Here is a 22509-nt window from a genome sequence, read left to right on the forward strand (position 1 = left end):
TCTTTCAGAGCTGTCCACAACTCTTCAGCATTGTGCGGTTTGTCACCTAAGCATATTAGCTTCCGCACAGTCTGTTGCCGCTTGGCCGAGGCAGTGCTGCAGTGCTTGCAGCTTGTGACTGATGTGGTCATTTCAGAGATAGTGGCTGAAGAGGAGGAGGAGGCTGAGGAGGATGAGGTGCAGGAGCTTTAGAACGTAGGGGCAACCCTGATTGACCTAGGGCCCACAATCCTTGGCGTCGGGAGGACGTGTTCCGTCCCAAGGACCGACTGGGTCCCGGCTTCCACTATGTTAACCCAGTGTGTCATCAGCAAGATGTACCGTCCCTGCCCACAAGCACTTGTCCACGTTGTAACATCCCTGGCGGCGTGCTTGCATAGTGCACCACCTCCCACTATGCAAGACCGCAATCTTACCTGTCTGTCGAGTCTGCTATTCCTGCTCCAGTTCATGATGGGTGCATGTCCCTTGACTGACTGTTTAGGGCGGCGGCCCGGTTACTTCCTGATTCTTATAGCTGCTGTGGGCGCACCCCTAATGCGTCTCCAGCCTATTGCTGTGAGTCACTGGATATTTAAACCCCCTCCACCCAGTAGGAGGGGCCTGAGCAACACCTTCACTCAGTTTGTCTTTGCAACTGTATTGCCAGGTCCTGTCCTGTTATCTCTGACTTCTAGTCTGTTTCCGCCTCTCTGGGGGCTGCATTCCCAGACCTGTTACCTGTGACTTCTAGTCTGTTTCCGCCTCTCTGGGGGCTGTATTCCCAGACCTGTTATCTGTGTCTTCTAGCCTGTTTCCACCTCTCTGGGGGCCGTATACCCAGACTTGCTCCTGTATCTCGTTGCAGTATCAGTTCCTGTCTGAACACTCTCCTAGCCTGTTTGTCCACCATTCTTGGTGCCGTATACCCAGACTCGCTTCTGTATCTTGTTGCAGTGTCAGTTCCTGTCTGAACACTCTCCTAGCCTGTTTGTCTCTGTGTCCGTACCTTCCCTTTTCCTGCAGTCTCTGAACCTGCACCTAACTCCTACTCGTTGTCTCTGTACTTCTGTTGTGAGTTTAGAGTCCACTCGCTACTTCATTGCAAGTACCTTGTGTGTATCTGGTTCTGCTTGTCCCTTCCAGTCTGTTCAGTGTGAACAGAGCCCTGTCCTCTCTGCTCTGCCTTGTTCACTGCTCCGGCGGTTTCGCTCTGCTATGCCTTGCTCACCGCTCCGGCGGTTCCTTCTTGCTCTGCCTTGCTCACCGCTCCGGCGGTTCCTCTCTGCTCTGCCTTGCTCACCGCTCCGGTGATTCCTCTCTGCTCTGCCTTGTTCACCGCTCCAGCAGTTCCGCTCTGCTCTGCCTTGCTCACCGCTCCGGCGGTTCCTTCCTGCTCTGCCTTGCTCAGCGCTCCGGCGGTTCCGCTCTGCTCTGCCTTGCTCACCGCTCCGGCGGTTCCGCTCTGCTCTGCCTTGCTCACCGCTCCGGCAGTTCCTCTCTGCTCTGCCTTGCTCACCGCTCTGGCGGTTCCTCTCTGCTGTGCCTTGCTCACCGCTCCAGCGGTTCCTCTCTGCTCTGCCTTGTCCACCGCTCCGGCGGTTTCGCCCTACTCTGCCTTGCTCACCGCTCCGGCGGTTCCTCCTGCTCTGCCTTGCCCACCGCTCCAGCGGTTTCGCCCTGCTCTGCCTTGCTCACCGCTGCGGCGGTATCTCTCTGCTCTGCCTTGCCCACCGCTCCAGCGGTTCCTCTCTGCTCTGCTTGTCTACCGCATCTGCGATTCTGTTCCTGAATCCCAGTCTGTACTGGACCCTATCCAGCCTGCGCTCCAACCTGCTAGTACCCCCCTGTCTGCATATCAGCTGTGCTTGCCAGTATCCTCCTGTCTGCACTCCAGCCGTGCCTGCCAATACCCACCTGTCTGTGTGCCAGCCTAACCTGCTGGTTCCTGCATTCCCCTGTGTGGGTCAACAGCTGTGACCGGGGTCTGACCTGGAGTAGCACCTGGTCTCTCTGCTCGGTTCCTCCTTGGTTCACGGAGTCGTAAGCCACCATGCGACCTTGGTCGGATCGGGTAGATACTTAGTTACGCCCCTCCAGGCACTCCTCGGTTCATGGTACAGTGGGATCACTAATCACGCTCACGCCAGTCAGTCCGGGCGCGAGCGTAACACCCGTGTCTGTGGTTAGGTGGACTTTCCCGGTAACTGCGTTGTTGAGGGCACGGCTAATGTTTTGGGACACGTGCTTGTGTAATGCGGGGACGGCACATCGGGAGAAATAGTGGTGGCTGGGGACCGAGTACCGAGGGACGGCCGCCGCCAACAGGTTGCGGAATGCTTCCATCTCCAGGAGCCTATAAGGCAACATTTCAAGTGCAAGCAGTCGTGAAATGTGGGGCGTTGGCTGCATATTTGCGCTTGCGTTCCAAGGACTGAGGTAAGGACAACTGAACGCTGTGCTGGTACAAGGACATGGACGTGATTCCTGATGCTGCTACTTGAGAGTGCCAACGACAGGTGCAGGGCAGGAGGCATCTTTACATGCACCATGGACAGGGGATTGGCTTGCATGCACAACAGCGGAAGAAGCAATGGTGCCACCTGCAGACACTGTTCCTGGACCCTGGGGTTCGGCCCACAAAGTCAGATGCTTTGCTGCCATGTGCCTGATCATGCTGGTGGTGGTCAGGCTGATCGTTTTGCCACCCCTGCTGATGCTGGCCTGGCAGGTGGTGCAAATGGCCTTTTTGGGGTTATCGGCAGAGTCTTTAAAAAATAACCAGACTCGGGAAGACCTAACAGTTGTACTGGAAACTTCCTTCATGTTGGTGTTACGGGGAGCGGTTGCCTGCCTTCTGTCTGCAGCCACCACACTGCTTCTTCCTGCCTGTTGGGGTGCTGTGCTCTGCCTCCCTCCCTCTGTGTGCTGCTGTCCTCGCTCTGCATTTCCTCCTGCCAGGTTGGGTCAGTTACTATATCATCCACCACCTCGTCTTCCACTTCCGCACCCTGGTCCGCCTCCAGACTTTCTGGCAATTGTTTCTCATCATCGTCCACCTCTTGTGACACTTTCCCACTGTCGCCTTCGTGTGACCGTGGCTGCTCAAATACACGCAATCTCCTCTTGCCCCGCTTCAAGTGGACCCAGCGAGAGGCCCGAATCTATAAATGGAAAAGTGAACAGCTCTTCAGAGTGTCCAAGTGTGGGATCAGTTGTCTCTGGGCACACGGCATGGTGGGAGGAAGGTGGATCAGTGTGAGGAATATGCAGTCCAGAGTCAAGGCTACTGAGACTTGACCATGTGGAAGACAGGGTGGGGGTGGTGGTGGCTAAGTGACTGGAAGCATTATCCTCTATCCAACGAACAACCTTTTGACACTGCTCTGGGTTCAATAGTGGTGTGCTGCGGTCTCCCAGAAATTGGGACAGGAAGGTCTGGTGAGAAAATGTGGGTGTTTGTTGTGGCACAATTTCAGCTTGCCCATGGCCTTGTCCTCGGCCTCTGCATGCACCATTACCATCACGTCCAGTTCCCTGTCCCTTGCCACGTGCCTTGCCCATTTTAAATGGAGGACAATATCTTCCACGCTCACTACAAATGACTGAGTTTGGAGCGAACTTATATGTGATCGTGTGATGGAGAAAACAAAGTTTTAAATACCTGGCCTGTAGGTAAGTAGTTTGAACAGCAAACTGGTGTGAATTGCTTCACTGACACACTAAAGGAAATTTTTAATGGAGGCCAAAAATGGCAGTATTTTCTGACAACGTATATGTGATCCGTTTGACGGAGAAAACACAGTTTTAAATAGCTGGATTTCTAGCGCTGTAATATTGAAATGACATGGCTGTATTCTGCAGTGCCAACAAGCAAATGGAGCAGAAAAACGATGTTCTCTGGATTGCTTTTTAAGCAAATAATGAGGATTAAGATCCAAAGAAAAGTATTCCTGGCCCCTGAGACCTGGGCCTTTGTATAGAAATATCTAACAGCAGCAGAAGGCAGAATTGGAATGGCGCCTCTCGTGCTATAGGCACTGCAGTCTGCTATATACCCTGCCTGTCTATATACACTGCCTGCCTGATATCTCTGCATATGGATTAGTTAGTCCTCAAAAGGACTGTTTGTTAAGATAGATGTGTATAATGTACGGTTTTTCTCCCTACACTACCTAATACACAAGCAAATCTCTCCCTGACGCAGCAGCACCTCACCCTACACTGTCTGATTCCGGAGTGACTGTGACGAGCATGGCGGCGCCAGGTCTGATATAGAAGTAATGACGCTGTGCGGCCAGCTAATCACTGTAATGCCACAACCAACATGGCTACGGCATTACAATGAGTGGCAAGAAATCCCTGCATGTTGATTGGTGCTCTAAAGAGCGCCAAACATGCAGGGAGGAGACCCGAGCTCCCGCCGAGCAACCCCGGAAATACTCGGCGAGCGCCGAGCATCTCGGGCAATGAGATGCCCGGGCGAGCGCCGAGCAGTAGCGAGCATGCTCGCTCATCACTATTTATAATCTACAAATACACCCAGATCCTTCTCTACAAGTAACTCTCTTTGATTTACTTCACCTATTACATATGATGCCTGCATATTATTGCCCAGGTGCATAACTTTACATTTCTCCACACTGAACCTCATGTGCCACATGGATCCCTGGTTTATCCAAGTCAGTTTGTAACTTATGAATTAGTTACATAGACTACATTATACTGCATAGCTTCGTGTCATCTTCAAAAATAGAAACAACACTAATAATCATCTTCTAAATCATTATTAAATACGTTGAAAACTAAAAAAAATAAGCCCTCACATGGCCATATTGATAGAAAAATAAAAAAGTTATGGCTTCTGGGAAGATCGGGAGCAAAAAATAAAAATGCAAAAACGGAAAAAGGTCGGGGGGTAATGCGGTTAATATACTCACCCACTGCGGCTCTCCAGTGACCCGGAAGTGGCTTTTACAATATAATCCTATGGAGTCTCAGAACTAGGCTCCATAGGCTTGTATTGTAAAAGAGACTTCTAGCTCGCGCATAGTACATAGAGTGAGCCGGCTAGTCACAATTGTGGTGATGTCACTGAGAAGCGGAGAAGAAAGGTGCTGGACACCAAAGAGAGCAGTAACAGGTGAGTATATTAATACTCTCACACTAAACTACAAGCATATGAACACACACGTAATAAAAAATATAGATTGAATTGCTTCTTTAAGACCAGGAAATACACAAAAAATACTTTGTCTTTGGAATTTTGTCATTCCTCTCTCCTTCCAATTCTCACTGTGTTTTGTCTGGCAGTAAGGCTGTATAAGTCTCTCTGCTGTGCTCAGTCTACATTATGAAAATAATATTGATAAATCCTGTCATAGAAGAATTTGTGCCTTAAGCTACCACCAGCCAAAAATTGAATTGATCAACATTTCATTAACCTCTTTGCTCGATGCAGGATTTCTAACAAATAGTGTTTAATTTAGACATTCATTTCTAGATCTATTGTTTCGTTAAAAGGATTCATGAAAAGTACTTTCAATAGAAGGAACATGTAGGCAGAAAAAAAATTTATATATGTGAAAATGATAAATATAAATGATATATGTTTCAGCACCTTGCTTTAATTTGTAATAAAAAAAAAGTGACTTTCCTTTAAATAAATTTTTGTGTGCTTTGAAATTTATTTATTTTTACTTGTTTATCCAGCACCATTAATTCCACAGCATTGTATAGACATAATATATTATCACTCTCACTATTCGGGCTCACAATCTGAATTACCTATCAGAATGTCTTTGGAGTGTGGGAAGAAACCTAAGTACCCGGAGAAAACCCACCCAAACATATGGAGAACATACAAACTCCTTGCATATGTTGTCCTTGGTGGGATTTGAATCTTGGTCCCAAACACTGCAAAACAACAGTGCTAACCACTGAGCCATTGTGCTGCCATAATTATAATTACAGTCTTTATTGCGTAGAATGCAGACAAAAATGACTACCTCAGAATTCAAACCTCTGTCATCACTTGGTTATTATTGGTAAATGGAGACTGTTAAATCATACAGTGAATCACGTGCTGCAGTACACAGCATTCCATCCATTTACCATTCTTCTTTTACTTACAAGGTATTGAGATGAATCTGAACACAAGCACTGTGGAAGATGCTAGACAGCCAGAAATTCAAGATACCAATGCAAATAATCCAGATAACCAGCCATCAAGCACTTTATCTACCTGTCTACCGTGTGACAATGGGAACTCTGTAACAAGTGGTGAGTTTGATCTTAACATATACAAATATACTGTATAACTAATGAATGTTCTACAGGCTGACACTGGGTACGTAGAGATCATATAAATCTCTACGTACATATAAATCACATTGTTTTAAAGAGAACCTGCCAGCTACATTTTGTAATGGAAAGTAAAGACATGGCTGTAATGGTTCTGTAATACTGATTACATTGATATATTTGGTGAAAAAATCCGCGACATGGTTTTTCTTTAGTCACCATGTGAAGTTTTCTGCTAATTAGATTTTGGTGCACAGGGGCCGGACTGTGCACTGGATCTTCTCCTCCCTGTTTGTGATTCCCTGGCCCCTCTGCTGCCTCTGGTCTGTGAGTGCCAGGTTACTGATGAGATTTCAAACAGAGGAGGCAGGTCTTTAACACACAGACTGGAGGCAGAGGGGCTGGGGAATCACAGACAGGGAGGAGCAGACTCAGCCCCTGTGCACCGAAGTCTAAATAGCAGAAAACTTCAAATGGTGATTAAAGAAGAGACACAAAGTGGATTTCTTTATCATAGGTTTCATTTAATCAGTATTACAGCGCCATTACAGCCATGCCTTTACTTTATATTACAAAATTGTGCTGACAGGTTCTCTTTAAGCATAAATTAATCAAATGAATACATTTTATTACTGTAAACTTCTGTGACATGAATAAGTAGTGCTGTTACAGAGTATGACATGCAGAAGTAGTGCTGTTGCTTTAAAAGCATTCAGCAACTATTAGAAGTAACACAAGCACATGAGACAGGAAGTGTTGTGCTCCAGAAGCATCCAGCAACTTGAGAGGTTAACACAGTCACAGGAGAAGGGGAGTGTTTTAGCAGAGCCCCAGGGGGATTGTGGGGAAGTTGTTTAATGTTTGTCCGGAGCCGAAGAGAAAGGTGGCTTTTGATCTGTATCTCACAGAAGGCAAGGTAACAGAATTCAGGTCAGCAAGGAAGCTAAACATAGGTCCGTTAGACTCCCTGAGCTAACAGTGTAGAGTATTATCGGACAGGAAGATAAGGGTTGGAAGGAAGCCTGTCATAGAGATCATCTCCCTCATCACACCCTTACCCCCTCCATCTCTATGCAGGATAAAGAATGCTGTGTACTATTGAGTCCTTGTGCAGGAAAATCCTGTGGTTGTGTATGCATCAAAACTGTGCTGTACTGTGCTACAGGATAATAGATTGTGTACTGCTGTGCTGCAAAGGAGACCGTACTGTTATTACTGGAGCCTGTTGCTCAAAGAGACATTTGCATTGCACTGGCCGTGTCTCATTAAGTGTTACTGTTCTACCATTTATGAACACTCTTGTCAGATGTGTCTGGTCAGCAACTGAATCTATCGTGTGCTTGAGAGAAGCTGCAGCCTATGGTCGCCCCGCGTAACCAGTTTCCCCAGGATTCCAACGAATTAATGTAATCGGTCTCGCCCCTATCTGAACTTAGGCGGCGTGCGTGTAAAACTACAATTTTGATATTAAGGACATTTTTGTTTGTATGTCAGTCTTGTGCATCTACTGTATATTATATGTATCATGAGATAACATAAACATTGGGAATTTTCCCTGTAAGATACTCCAACACAATGAACATAATATTTCAGGAGCCTTATAGAACTCTTAATGCTTTTGAGAAAAACACAGAAAGCAACAGTAGGTGAAATTTTAAGACCATGATGCTCCATAATACACCACGATCCATCTTACATTGCTTGTTCATCTACTGAGACAGCAGTACAGATCTCCACTATGTTCACATTCTGCACACAGTCCCCCAGCTCAGAAGCAGGAAGTCTCGTAAAGCTGTCACTATAATAATGCAATAGAAAGCCCAACATCAGCTAACTCCAGTCCCACTCTATTATATTTGCCAAAGTTTTTAATAATAAAGTTTTCTGATTTTCCAAGTTATATGTATATTTGAGAGATAACAATTTTGGTCTCCTTTTACCTTATGAACTTTTCTAGGAATTGATAGATCTTCTTTAAGATCTAAACTGACTTATCCACCCTAGGACAAAGTAAACAAAAGCATTGTGGGCTTATTGCTGTCTTTTTTAAATGTGTTAAGGGAGCACCTAGTAATTAAATTAAATGACTTAATGACATTTTTACTAGAATGTCACTGTCAGCTATATTTTTACAGATCAAATATTTAAATGAATATTTAAATATTGTAGTCAATTATATTCCATGCAATTGTATGCATTAAAAATGTATACTGTGCATATACTATATTATACTTCCAGTGTAGGCTCCAAACATGATGTGAACAGAGTCATAGCTAATCTTATAAATCCATGGTATTAAAAAAGTAAGCTATTCCAATGTTAATGATACAGTTTGTGGAGTCAGGGCAGACAATTGTAGGTTACCTGTAACACTTAATATTTTGATCTATTAATGAAAGTCACAGATGATGTTACATTTCCTTCAACAAAAGTTTCTATATGTACATAGTTGTGATAGTGATAGCAAAGTGTTTACACAAGTGTACGCAAGGGAAACTTTTCAGAATGTAATCAACAGTTTAATTTATCTTTCCAAATTGCATTGGCTCTGACTTAAAGTCACTTATCTGTGTTGACGCACATCAATGAACTTTTACACACATGGAAACTTTACTTGTGATAAAACATCTTATCTAGGTGCCGTTCATAGAAACAGGCAGATGAATCACTGATGCCGTGGCCCTAGATCAAGGCTTTACAATGATAAAAATGTCTGTTCATTGAGTGTAAATGTTGTTTTTAATGCCTCGAACACGGCTTTGGCATTCTCATAGTAGATGGCACATATTTTATATACTCAGTATTTCTGGTGCCTATAGTGAGTGTGGTATAAAATGTCTATAATATGACTAGCTATTGAACCCGTTCTATGCCTGGGTGGAGAACATTTTTATTGGTACACTTTTAATTTTATTAAAAAGGTTGTCCACTACAATGTGTACTGGGCAGATCTATTTAAATCTTGGAAAAAAGACTTTCTTCAAATATCTTGCATTTCCAAATGTGCCTGTTAGCGGTGCTATCGCTGTCTGCTCATCCCCATCACGTGACCCCGGCTGCAGCTGCCTCTGATGCCCGGTGATGTCACGTCAACTTCCGGAATTGGAAGCTGACCCGGCATCACCGAGGTGGGACCCAGTCTCCTTGAGTAACCAAGCTATGGGTGAAGTTTTACCGCACGTCCTTCGGACAGAAGGAAGCATTCCCCGCTATATTATAGATATTAGCATCATTCTAGAAACTAGACTTGAAGATTAAATATTATATAAACAGCTATTCAGAAGTTGTCATTAAGAATATGCAATATTTTTTACAATCTAATCTAAAAGAGAAATAAAAAATTCTTTAAGTACAAGATCTAGCTTCTGTCTTAAAGTGATTGTTCACACAAAATGAAAATTTTCCTGGTGGCTTGGTATGTAAAATAGAATAACAAAGGAAGTGATACTCACCTCATGGCACTCACCTGGGTCCAGCACAGGCTGCTCCACGGTCTATGCTTACGTCAGAAGGAAAATGTCACCATTCGACTAGGACCACTGCAATCTGTAATTGGCCACCATGGTCAGGTGAACTCCACAGGGCATCACTGGTGATTTCACAGATGGCGTGGTGCGGAAGTCACTTGACTTTGAGACAATCACAGGCCCAAGCCACTTTGAACAATGATGATTAGGCCTGACTTCCTGCTGGTGTAAATTTGAATCCAGGTGAGCGCCAGGAGGTGGGTATTGCTTTGTTTGTTACTTTTTAACATAATGGTTTCTTTTAGAGGGTCTACTCCACAGCAGAAATATGATGCTGACTCTCAAATTTCTGTTTAGAATGTGCTTTGGATCCACATAAGCTCTGTAGTGATGAGCGAGCACTAAAATGCTCGGGTACTCATTGTTCGGGTCGAGCAAATTGGAATACTCGGGTGCTCGACCAGAGCAACGAGCCCAATGTAAGTCTATGGGAAACTCGACCATTTTTCAGGCGGCTCCCCCCCGGCGGTCTGCAGAAGGCCTAAAAATTGCCCAAATCGATGGGAACAGTGCTCAAATGACATGGGAACAGCATAGGGAAGACCCCTGGAAGCATCTCTGACTCCCAGGTCACTGCTGTCAGCAACGTGGTCAGAGTATTACGCCACTTTTACGAACTCACAATAAAACATACAAAAACAAAACCAAAATGGATTTTTCTGGGAAACATGTTAAGGGACATCCTTTTCAGGGTAATGACTTGTATATAAGGCAAAATAAATAACCAAAAACAAAAATACTCCTCCACAACTTGGGCTATTTTCACACGTAGCGTTTTTTGATGTGTTTTTGCACTTTTTGCATTGCTTTCAACCAAGACAAATGCATTCACCAGGAAATGTCATTTTAACATTTTACAACCTTATATGGCCATGTGGTGTGTGACACATCATCAGACACATGCATACAGTGCTGAAAAGACATGGGAACAGCATGGGGAAGACATTTGGAAGCATCTCTGACTCCCAGGTGACTGCCTAAAAGTGTGCCCATCATAAGTGATCGTTGGCGCATGCGAAGATGCCTCCCGCCATGCACGTGTCGTTGCAGACTTGCAACAATCACCGTCCACGTCCTTGTCCCAGTGCAGCATTCAGTTGTCCCTACCCCATTCCTTGGAATGCAAGCGCAAGTATGCAGGCAGGCAGCCACCCACCCACCCACAGGCTGCAATACTATACTGCCAAATTTTTGACAGCTGCTTGCACTTAAAATGTGGCCTTTTAGGCTCGTGGAGGCAGAAGCTTTCCACAACCTCATGCCGGCGGCGGCCGGGTGTCCATACTCGGTCCCCAGCCGCCACTATATTTCCCGGTATCGCCTCTGCCTTCCACAAGCACGGGTCCCACAACATTACCCGTGCCCTCCCCAGTGCACTTACTGGGAAGGACCGCCTAACCACAAACACGTGGACAGGTGAATATGGCCAGGGATGGTACGGAGCCAGTCCACAACTTTTTTTGCTGAGAGTTGTATTTAGCTTGGTGAAAGGACTGGCATAGAGGGAAACCGTATCTACCCTGCATGTCATTTCTTCCAGGAAGTCCTGTAATTGAGCTTGTTGCAGAAGCAATGGCAGCCCGTCCAACATCAACTCGCACTTGTCGGTGGTGCTTTGACACACACACATCTTTCTTTGCGCATTTAATGTCTTGAATACAGAGTTGGACAATGGCCTGATCTGTAATGCGTTTTGAGAAATAACATGCATAAGCATGTCCGATCCACATTAAAAAAGCAGCCATAGAGTGTCCAGGGAACCATCCCCCACACCTTTCTTAGCCAGGGCTGCTTTTTGGCAGGGTTGGACGGGCCCACCAGAGAACCGGAGACTCCTCCGGTGGGCCCTGGCTTCTCCTTCAGGAGAGTTCATAGTGTCGAGGTGAGGCCATGATGATGATAGATGCCACCATCTGCTAAGTTTTCTGTTACTTGGAATGCAAGTGCAAGTATGCAGCCAGCCACCCTCCCACCCACAGGCCGCAACACTAAACTGCCAGATTTCTGGGCAGCTCTTTGCATTTGAAATATGGCCTTTAAGCTCGTGGAGGTGGAAGCTTTTCACAACCTCATGCCGGTGGCGGCCAGGTGTCCATACTCAGTCCCCAGCCGCCACTATATTTCCCGGTATCGCCTCCGCCTTCCACAAGCACGGGTCCCACAACATTACCCGTGCCCTCCCCAGTGCCCTTACTGGGAAGGACCGCCTAAACACAAACACATGAACAGGTGAATGTGGCCAGGGACGGTATGGAGCCAGTCCACAACTTTTTTTGTTGAGAGTTGTATTTAGCTCAGTGAAAGGACTGGCATAGAGGGAAACCATATTTATACTGCGTGTCGTTTCTCCCAGGAAAGCTGCTTGCACTTGAAATGTGGCCTGAACATTACTGCTGGTACTTTTCTGTGGGAATTTGCTTGTCTCCTACCAGCCTGGAATATTTCCAGCAAACTATGGTATGACGCCATGGTATTAGCACTGCCCCCAGTACCAGTAGCGAAGCCATCCCCAATTTCCTTCTCAGGAATTTTATTTGGTAGACTGAGTGGCTGCCCAAATTCATTTTCTCACAAAGGAGCTGAGGATAGAGTGGCAGTAGGTGCAAGTTTCTACAGCCTGTTAGATATTAGAGGGTGAACGGCAGCACATTGGATCAGTGGTTAGCACTGAAGCCTTGCAGTGCTGGGATCCTGGGTTCAAATCCCAGCAAGAGCAACATCTGCAAGGACTTAGTATGTTCTCCCCGTGTTTGTTTGTGTTTCCGCCTCAGTAAAAATAGAGTGTCCTGGAACCTTCCCACACATTTTTCTTAGCAAGGACTGCTTCTTGGCAGGGTTGCATGGTCCCACCAGAGAATCCTCTGGTGTGCCTTGGCTTCTACATCAGGAGAGTTCATGATAGCGCTAACTTTGCAGCTGCTATGGGGCTATTGAGCGAATGAGAAAGGTTATCCTTCAGAATCAAATCCTCTGGTGAGTACAATGTTTTTGAATCTGAAACAGCTTCTCAGTGGGAGTTGTATTTCACCAAAACCATATTCTTTAGCTCGGTGAAAGGACTAGCATAGAGGGAAACCGTATCTACCCTGGCTGTCATTTCTCTGTCACCAGGTTCCGCCCATTGTCACACACGACCATGCCTGGCTGTATGTTCAGCGGTGAGAGCCACAGATCAGGCTGCTGTGTTACAGCTTTCAACAACTCTGCAGCACTGGGTGGTTTGTCAATTAAGCATTAAGCATGTTATCTTCAGCACAGCGTGTTTGCGCTTGGCCAAGGCAGTGCTGCAGTGCTGTCAGCTTGTGACTGATGTAGTCATTTCGGAGATGGAGGAGGAGGTGCATGAGCTGAACAATGTGATTACATTGAGGTTAAATTAGTGACGCTGTTTTTTATGCTAAAGAAAGATCCTATTGTTTTGGTTTTTTTAAGTTATTTTTTAAGACAAATGCATTCACCGGGAAATGTCATTTTAACCTTTTACAACCTTATCTGGCAATGTGGTGTGTGACACATCATCAGACACATCCTGTTTTACTTATGATGGAGGGGTTCTGAAGTTATAAAGCCTATTTTTATTGTGCCATCAGATGGCCCTTACTATTCTTAAAAGGCCAACAGTTGGCCCTCGCTATTGTTAGAGAGCCATCAGCCGGCTATGCTTTGTTGTTCCCATTATTAACAAGTGGGTCTCCTATACTGTTATTGCGTATCCAGTGACTGCAAGGGCTGCCAAAAATTTGGATGCAACCCAATACCCCTTTGAAGAGACATAGAGGAGGGTCTCAGTAAAAAAAATGCTCCCATTATAAAGGAGCGGGTCTCCTATAGTGGTAATGCCCATGCTGTGACTGCAAGGGCTGCCAAAATTTGAGAAAAACCCCACTAACAATTTAAAGACACATAGAGCAGGGCCACAGTAATGACAAATCCCATTTAGAAAGGAGAGAGTCTGCTATACAGTTATAGGGTATGCAGTGAGTCCAATGGTTGACCAATTTTAGGAAAAACCCCGCTAAGAATTTAAAGACACACAGAGCAGGGCCACAGTAACAAATACGACATGTTCCCATTAGAAAGGAGAGGGTCTACTATACAGTTATAGCATCTTGGTGGAGTCCTCAAAGTTTTGGAGGATGGCTGACATCCATGTCCACTCCTGAGTTTTTATGTGTGGAGTCTGAACTGAATACCGACGGCCTTGTTGATGCTGGCACTCAACAACTGCCCTCTTCTGCTCACAAATCCTTCCCAACATCTGCAGTGTAGAGTTCCAATGCGTGGGGACATCACACACCAGTCTGTGAGCTGGAAGCTGCAAATGCTGCTGAAGCTCGGCAAGGGCGGCAGAAGTTGTAGCTGACTTTATGAAATGAGCACACAGGCGGCATACTTTAACAAGCAGATCTGGCAGCTCCGGGTAGGATTTGAGAAACCGCTGAACCACGAGGTTAAGCACATGGGCCAGGCATGGTACATGTGTGAGCTCGCCTTGCCTCAGAGCCGCCACCAGGTTCCGGCCATTGTCACACACGACCATGCCTGGCTGTAGGTTCAGTGGTGTGAGCCACAGATCTGCCTGCTCTTTCAGAGCTGTCCACAACTCTTCAGCATTGTGCGGTTTTTCAGCTAAGCATATTAACTTCATCACAGCCTGTTGCTGCTTGGCCGAGGCAGTGCTTCAGTGCTTCCAGCTTGTGACTGATGTGGTAATTTTAGAGATGGAGGCTGAAGAGGAGGAGGAGGCTGAGGAGGATGAGGTGCAGGAGCTGTAGACCATGGGGGCAGGCCTGATTGACCTAGGGCCCGCAATCCTTGGCGTCGGGAGGACGTGTTCCATTCCAAGGTCAGACTGGGTCCCGGCTTCCACTATGTTAACCCAGTGTGCCGTCAGCGAGATGTACCGTTCCTGCCTACAAGCACTTATCCACGTGTCCATGGTTAGGTGGACTTTGCCGGTAACTGCGTTGTTGAGAGCACGGCTAATGTTTTGGTACACGTGCTTGTGTAATGCGGGGACGGCACATGGGGAGAAATAGTGGCGGCTGGAGACCGAGTACCGAGGGACGTCTGCCACCATCATTTTGCAGAATGCTTCCCTCTCCACGAGCCTAAAAGGCAACATTTCGAGCGCAAGCAGTCGAGAAATGTGAGAATTTAGTAGTGTGGCCTGTGGGACGTTGGCTGCAAATTTGAGCTTGCGTTCCAAGGACTGGGGTATGGACAACTGAACGCTGCACTGGGACAAGGACATGGACGTGCTTCCTGATGCTGCTACTTGAGAGTGTGCAACGACAGGTGCAGGGCTGGAGGCGTCTTCGCATGCACCATGGACAGGGGATTGGCTTGTAAGCACAACAGCGGAAGAAGCAATGGTGCCACCTGCAGACACTGTTCCTGGACCCTGGGATTCGGCCCACAAAGTCGAGTGATTTTCTGCCATGTGCCTGCTCATGCTGGTGGTGGTCAGGCTGGTCGTTTTGCCACCCCTGATGATACTGGCCTGTCAGGTGGTGCAAATGGCCTTTTTGGGGTTATCGGCAGAGTCTTTAAAAAACAACCAGGCTAGGGAAGACATAACAGTTGTACTGGCAACTTCCTTCGTGTTGGTGTTACGGGGAAAGGTTGCCTGCCTTCTGTCTCCGGCCACCACACTGCTTCTTTCTGCCTGTTGGGTTGCTCTGCCTCCCTTTTTCTGTGTGCAGCTGTCCTCATTTTGCATTTCCTCCTGCCAGGTTGGGTCAGTTACTATATCATCCACCACCTCGTCTTCCACTTCCGCACCCTGGTCCTCCTCCTGACCTTCTGGCAATTGTGTCTCATCATCGTCCACCTCTTGTGACACTTTCCCACCATCTCCTTCGTGTGACCGTGGCTGCTCAAATATTTGGGCATCGCTACACGCGATCTCCTCTTGCCCCGCTTCAAGTGGACCAGGCGAGAGGCCCGAATCTATAAATGGAAAAGTGAACAGCTCTTCAGAGTGTCCAAGTGTGGGATCAGTTGTCTCTGGGTACTCGGCATGGTGGGAGGAATGAGGATCAGGGTGAGGAATATGCGGTCCAGACTCACGGCTACTGAGACTTGACCGTGTGGAAGACAGAGTTGTGGTGGTGGTGGCTAAGTGACTGGAAGCATTATCTGCTATCCAACCAACAACCTTTTGACACTGCTCTGGGTTCAATAGTCGTATGTTGAGGTCCCCTAAAAATTGGGACAGGAAGGTCAGGCGAGACGATGTGGGTCTTTGTTGTTGGACAATTTCAGCTTGCCCACGGCCTTGTCCTCGGCCTCTGCATGCACCATTACCATCACGTCCAGTTCCCCATCCCTTGCCACGTGCCTTGCCCATTTTAAATGGAGGACAGTATCTTCCACGCTCACTACAAATGACTGAGTTTGGAGCAAACTTATATGTGATCCGTGTTATGGAGAAAACAGAGTTTTAAATATCTGGCCTGTAGGTAAGTCGTTTGACCAGCAAACTGCTGTGAATTGCTTCACTGACACACTGAAAGAAATTTTTAATGGAGGCCAGAAATGGCAATATTTTCTGACAACGTATATGTGATCCGTGTGAGGGAGAAAACAAAGTTTTAAATACCTGGCCTGTAGGTAAGTCATTTGACCAGCAAACTGCTGTGAATTGCTTCTCTAACACACTGAAATACATTTTTAATGGAGGCCAGAAATGGCAATATTTTCTGACAACGTATATGCGATCCGTGTGACGGAGAAAACAGAGTTTACATACCTGGCCTGTAGGTAAGTAGTTTGAACAGCAAACTGCGGTGAATTGCTTCAATGACACACTAAAAGAAATTTTTAATGGAGGCCAGAAATGGCAGTATTTTCTGACAAGGTATATGTGATCCGTTTGACGGGGAAAATGCAGTTTTAAATAGCTGGATTTCTAGCACTGTAATATGGAAAGGACCTGGCTGTATTCTGCAGTGCCAGCAAGCAAATGACGCAGAAAAAATGGTGTTCTCTGCATTGCTTTTTAAGCAAATAATGAGGATTAAGATCCAAAGAAAAGTATTCCTGGACCCTGAGACCTGGGCCTTTGTATAGAAATATCTAACAGCAGCAGAAGGCAGAATTGGAATGGAGCCTCTTGTGCTATATGCACTGCAGTCTGCTATATACACTGCCTACCTATACACCCTGCCTGCCTGATATTTCTGCAGATGGATTAGTCCTCAGAAGGCTGTTTGTTAAGATGGATATGTGTAATGTATGGTTTTTCTCCCTACACTACCTAATACACCATCAAATCTGTCCCTGACGCAGCAGCAGCTCTCCCTACACTGTCTGATCCGGAGTGACTGTGACGAGCATGGCTGCGCCAGACCTGATGACGCTGTGCAGCCAGCCAATCCCTGTAATCCCCACAGCCAACATGGCTACGGCATTAGAGTGAGTGGCAGGCAATACCTGCATGTTCATTGGCTCTCTAAAGAGCGCCAAACATGCAGGGAGGGGACCCGAGTTCCCGCCCGAGCAACCTGGAAATACTCGGCGAGCGCCAAGCATCTCGAGCAGTGAGATGCTCGGGCGAGCACCGGGCCGTATTGAGCATGCTCGCTCATCACTAAAGCCCTGTCATTTTATGCATCTAATCAGCATGTTTTTTTGCATTATCAATGAGAAATGTGGATGCTCATGATTCTCCCAAATGTTTTTTCCCCCCAAAAAAATGTGTATAGATTTTTTACAGAGTCTGTGAATGAGTTATAATATACCATATTCACATGCGCTGGTTTCACATTTTTAACAGATTTAAATGGGATTTAAACAGACTTGTTTCAGATGTGTATTACTGCTGATACAGAGTGGAAATGGTGCTGGCACAGTTTAAGCATTATACCAGCACCATAAATGTGTGGCTTGATAATTTGATAATCTGTATTTATATTTTGATTTTATGGACAGAAGTGTAAAATTTGTCCTTTTAAGAATTTTTGCAGTTCATTTCAAAGCAATGAGACTTCACACATTTTCCTATTTCTGACATCTAGAGTTACACAAATTTATTTGAGTGGAATTGGATTCTACATGAATTAAAAAAGTTTGTGTTCGCCATAATGTGGATGTTTTTTAATTCACTCTGTGCGAATTTGGGAAATGGGCTGCCTTCGCGTAATAAACCTCTAGGTCCCTTCATACTGTTGTTATGTTCTGCTACCAAAGCTAAGGAAAGAGAGGAGATCTGTCCCTACTATAAGACTCAGCTGAATCCCTACGATGTAACAGGGAACCTGATCCTGCGATCAGACCTGCTAAAGTCCTAATCTAGTCTGTACGGAGACCTATAGATTTGGGGAGGGAATCCCTACAAGTACTAAGGACTGGGAGGAATATGGGACACCTCCTAACAGAAATAGTAGCAGACAGACGAACAAACAAAATAGATAGAACATAGAGGTCCGTAGACCAAGCAAACTAACAGAGTTAGATACAGAGCACAGGCTAGCTAGAAAGTAGATATACAATGAAGTCCAGCAAAGCCAGAAGGGCGGAGCAGGATTAAATAGGCCAACAAGGTCATGTGACCAGCAAAGGAAAAAAAACCTAACAGCAAGGTTCTAACAGTACCCCCCCTTCTAAGAGGATCCTCCGGATCCCCTAGGACCAGGCTTATCAGGAAATCTCCTGTGAAACGCTCTGATAAGTCTGGACGCGGAAACATCATCTGACCTCACCCAAGAGTTATCCTCGGGTCCGAAACCTTTCCAGGCCACAAGATACTGCAAACTACCTCTATACCGTCTAGAGTCAAGGATGCGAGAAATTTCATATTCCCCGTCCTCCACCACCGGAGGAACAGAGGCAGAGGCGTCACCATCCGACACAACAGCTTTTTTTAACAGAGAGACATGAAAGACCGGATTAATTCTCCAGGAGGTAGGAACCTCCAACCTAACAGCAGATTGGTTGACAACCTGAAGCACCTTAAAGGGCCCTACAAACTTGGGACCCAATTTCTTAGAAGGAATCCTCAACCGCAGATTCCTAGAGGACAACCAAACCATGTCACCAACAGCGAACAAAACCTCCTGTCGTTTCCTATCAAAGTAGTCTTTAGATTTTCTGTTGGCCTCCTGAAGATTACCACGCACATCCGTCCAAACTCTTTCCAAATCACCGGAAAAATTCTCCTCCTCAGGCACGGCAGATCCCAACTTGGAGAACGACCCAAACGACGGATGTCTCCCAGAACAACAAAAAAAAGGCGAACAACCAGCAGAAGAAGATGTATGATTGTTCAGAGCAAATTCGGCAAGTGGCAGAAACTCAGACCACCCCTCTTGATTGTCTGCCACAAAACAACGCAAGAACTGCTCAACATCCTGGTTTTTCCTTTCTGTCTGGCCATTAGATTCAGGATGATATCCGGACGAAAACGACAAATGAATTCCCAACCTGTCACAAAAGGCACGCCAAAAACGAGCCACGAACTGAGGACCCCTATCAGAAACAATGTCAGTAGGAACGCCATGAAGTCTGACAATTTCCTTGACAAAGGCCTTAGCGAGAGTTTTAGCGCAGGGCAGTTTGACGAAGGGAACCAAGTGACACATCTTGCTAAAACGGTCCACGACCACCCAGATGACAGTAAAACCCTCAGAGGGGGGAAGGTCAGTTATAAAGTCCATAGCCAAATGTGTCCAAGGAGCACTGGGGACCTCCAAAGGACAAAGCAACCCCGCAGCAGGAGTATGTGAGGACTTAGATCTAGCACATATAGTACATTGGCGCACCCACTTAATGACTTCCTTCTGCCATCCAGGCCACCAAAAACTGCGACCCACCAGTCTCTTGGTCTCAGAGATTCCGGGATGACCTGCCAACCGAGATTCATGACACTCAACAAACAAATCTCTCCTAAAGGTCCCAGGCACAAACAACCTCCCATGAGGAGTGTTAGATGGGGCATTCTCCTGAGCTTTAAGAATCTCATCTTCCAAAACGGAGTCTAAAGCAGCTATCACAACACCTTCTTGTAAAATGTTTTCCTCTTTCTCAGCACCGACTATGGGAGAAAAACTGCGAGACAAGGCATCCGCCTTAACATTCTTAGTACCAGGGATGTAAGTAACGGAGAAATTAAACCGCGAGAAAAACAGTGCCCACCTAGCCTGACGGGCATTCAGGCGCTTGGCAGCGTCAAGATATATCAGATTTTTATGATCCGTAAGAACCTGAACGGGAAATTCCACACCTTCCAAGAAGTGGCGCCAGTGTTCAAATGCGAGTTTAATAGCCAATAATTCCCGATTACCAATATCGTAATTCAATTCAGTCTCCGAAAATTTTTTTGAAAAAAATGCACAGGGATGTAATCCATCCCCGTTATCCTGAGACAATACTGCGCCAACCCCCACAGAGGAAGCATCAACCTCAACCAAAAACGGCCTAGTAACATCAGGCTGCATAAGGATGGGAGCAGAGGTGAACCTCTCCTTGAGATACACAAAAGCTTCAATGGCCTCAGAAGACCACTGAACCGCATCAGCACCTTTCCTGGTGAGATCAGTCAGAGGTTTGACAATACTAGAAAAATTTTTTATGAATTTTCTATAGTAATTGGCGAAACCCAAAAACCTCTGTATTGATTTCAAACCAATAGGCCTAGGCCATTCCTGCACAGCCTGAACCTTAACCGGATCCATCTCAAAACCTTTGCTGGAGATAATGTAGCCCAAAAAACTAATTCTCTGTACAGCGAACTCACATTTCTCCAGCTTAGCAAAAAGCGAATTGTCCATTAATAACTGTAATACCTCACGCACGCTCCGCCAATGAGACTCCAGATCTGGCGAATAAATCAAAATGTCATCCAAATACACAACCACATTTTTACCGATCAAAGGTCTAAGGATGTCATTAATCAGATTCTGAAAAAATGCAGGAGCATTAGTAAGACCAAAAGGCATAACCAGATTCTCAAAATGACCCACAGGAGTGTTAAAAGCAGTCTTCCATTCATCACCCTCCTTCATGCGCAACAGATTGTATGCCCCCTTAAGGTCAATTTTAGAGAACCACTTGGCCCCCAATAACTGGTTAAACAGATCAGGAATCAATGGCAGTGGGTAAGGATTGCGTACCGTAATTTTGTTAATCTCACGAAAATCCAGACAAGGACGTAAACCGCCGTCCTTTTTTTTTACAAAAAAAAATCCAACCGCCACAGGAGACTTAGAGGGCCTAATGTGACCGGCGGCCAAACTTGTCTGTATGTATTCCTCCAAAGCCTTCCTCTCAGGAATAGTAAGGTTAAATAAACGACTTTTAGGAAGAGTCGCTCCAGGGACAAATTCAATAGAACAATCATAGTCTCTATGGGGAGGCAAAACCTGCGATTCTTTCTCAGAAAAAACTCTCCAAAAATCCTGAATAGGAACAGGCAATTCTCCCCTATCCAAAGCTGCAATACGCCCGTTACAACACTTGTCATAACATTTATGGCTCCAGGATTTAATTTCACTGGTAGACCAATCCAGTACAGGATTGTGAAATTTTAACCAGGGCAAACCCAATATTACTGGAGAAGGCAAGTTATTCAACACTACCAAATCCAATTTCTCATGGTGAACACCATTAATGGTGAGAGGAAATTCACTGACCTTGAGAGTAATATTCTTCAAAGGGGAGCCATCCACAGAAACCACAGCAATGGGGGATGATAAAGGTTCAGGTTTTAAATTGAGTTTTTCCACGAATCCCCCATCAATAACATTCAGTGTAGACCCGCAATCAACAAACACCCGAAATTCCATTAATTTTTCCTGAGCAATCGTGGAAGCAGCTAAAAATATACCCTTGGAATTTAAACAGGCAATACGGGCGTGACTGACCATTTTTTTTTCTTTCTTCATACGAAGCTCACAGCCTTTAATCAAATGACCAGATTTTCCACAATAGAAACACAAGCCTTCTGAAAAACGACGGTGTTTTTCTTGAGAGCGAGGTGCCACCGATCCAATCTCCATCGGTTCACCACTGTTAGTACACACATTATCATAACCAGAAACTGACATAGCAGAGGATTTGCTCTCATTAACCCTAGCACGCAGTCTTCTGTCCACCCGTATAGCTAATTGCATAGCCTGTTGCAAATCCTCAGGTGTAGGATAAGCAATTAGCAGGTCTTTAACCTTTTCACTGAGCCCAGCAAGAAATAGACTTTTCAGAGCAGAATCGTTCCACCCTGTTTGAGTAGACCAACGACGAAAATGTGTACAATATTTTTCCATATTACCTGATCCTTGTTTTAAACGTCTCAACTCAGTCTCAGCTGATGCCACACGGTCAGGATCATCATATAATAGTCCTAAAGCAGAAAAAAAACTATCCACTGATCTGAAGCATGTATCACTAGGTTGCAAAGAAAAGGCCCACTCCTGAGGCTCTTTGCGCAAAAGTGACATTATGAACCCTACGCGCTGGGATTCATCCCCAGAGGACTTGGGTCTCAAACGAAAATACAATAAGCAAGCATTTTTAAATGAAAAAAATTCTCGATGTTCACCAAAAAATAAATCCGGCAAACATACCTTAGGCTCCAAGAAATGTGCTCCAGGACAGTTACTCACGTGCTGACGGAGCTCGGCCACTTCCAGAGAGAGTCCCTGCAGGTGTTTAGCCAAATCCTGAACCGACACCATGATGGAACAAAAAAAAATCTTTCCTT

General features: G+C 45.8%; 1 protein-coding gene across 4 annotated transcripts in view; it reads left to right on the forward strand.

Moving 5' to 3' along the window:
* The window catches only part of MYO16 (myosin XVI), a 904557-nt gene that overhangs the window by 807640 nt on the left and 74408 nt on the right, over positions 1 to 22509 (forward strand). For all 4 annotated transcript variants that reach the window (XM_073664248.1, XM_073664251.1, XM_073664257.1 and 1 more), the window contains exon 33: positions 6115 to 6261. In XM_073664248.1, the coding sequence (XP_073520349.1) occupies positions 6115 to 6261 (147 nt within the window). The remainder of the gene's footprint in view (positions 1 to 6114; positions 6262 to 22509) is intronic.

The sequence above is a fragment of the Phyllobates terribilis genome, unplaced genomic scaffold, assembly GCF_046119375.1.
Source record: "Phyllobates terribilis strain yellow unplaced genomic scaffold, ASM4611937v1 Scaffold_2__4_contigs__length_985480577, whole genome shotgun sequence".
NCBI classification, from domain to species: Eukaryota; Metazoa; Chordata; class Amphibia; order Anura; family Dendrobatidae; genus Phyllobates; species Phyllobates terribilis.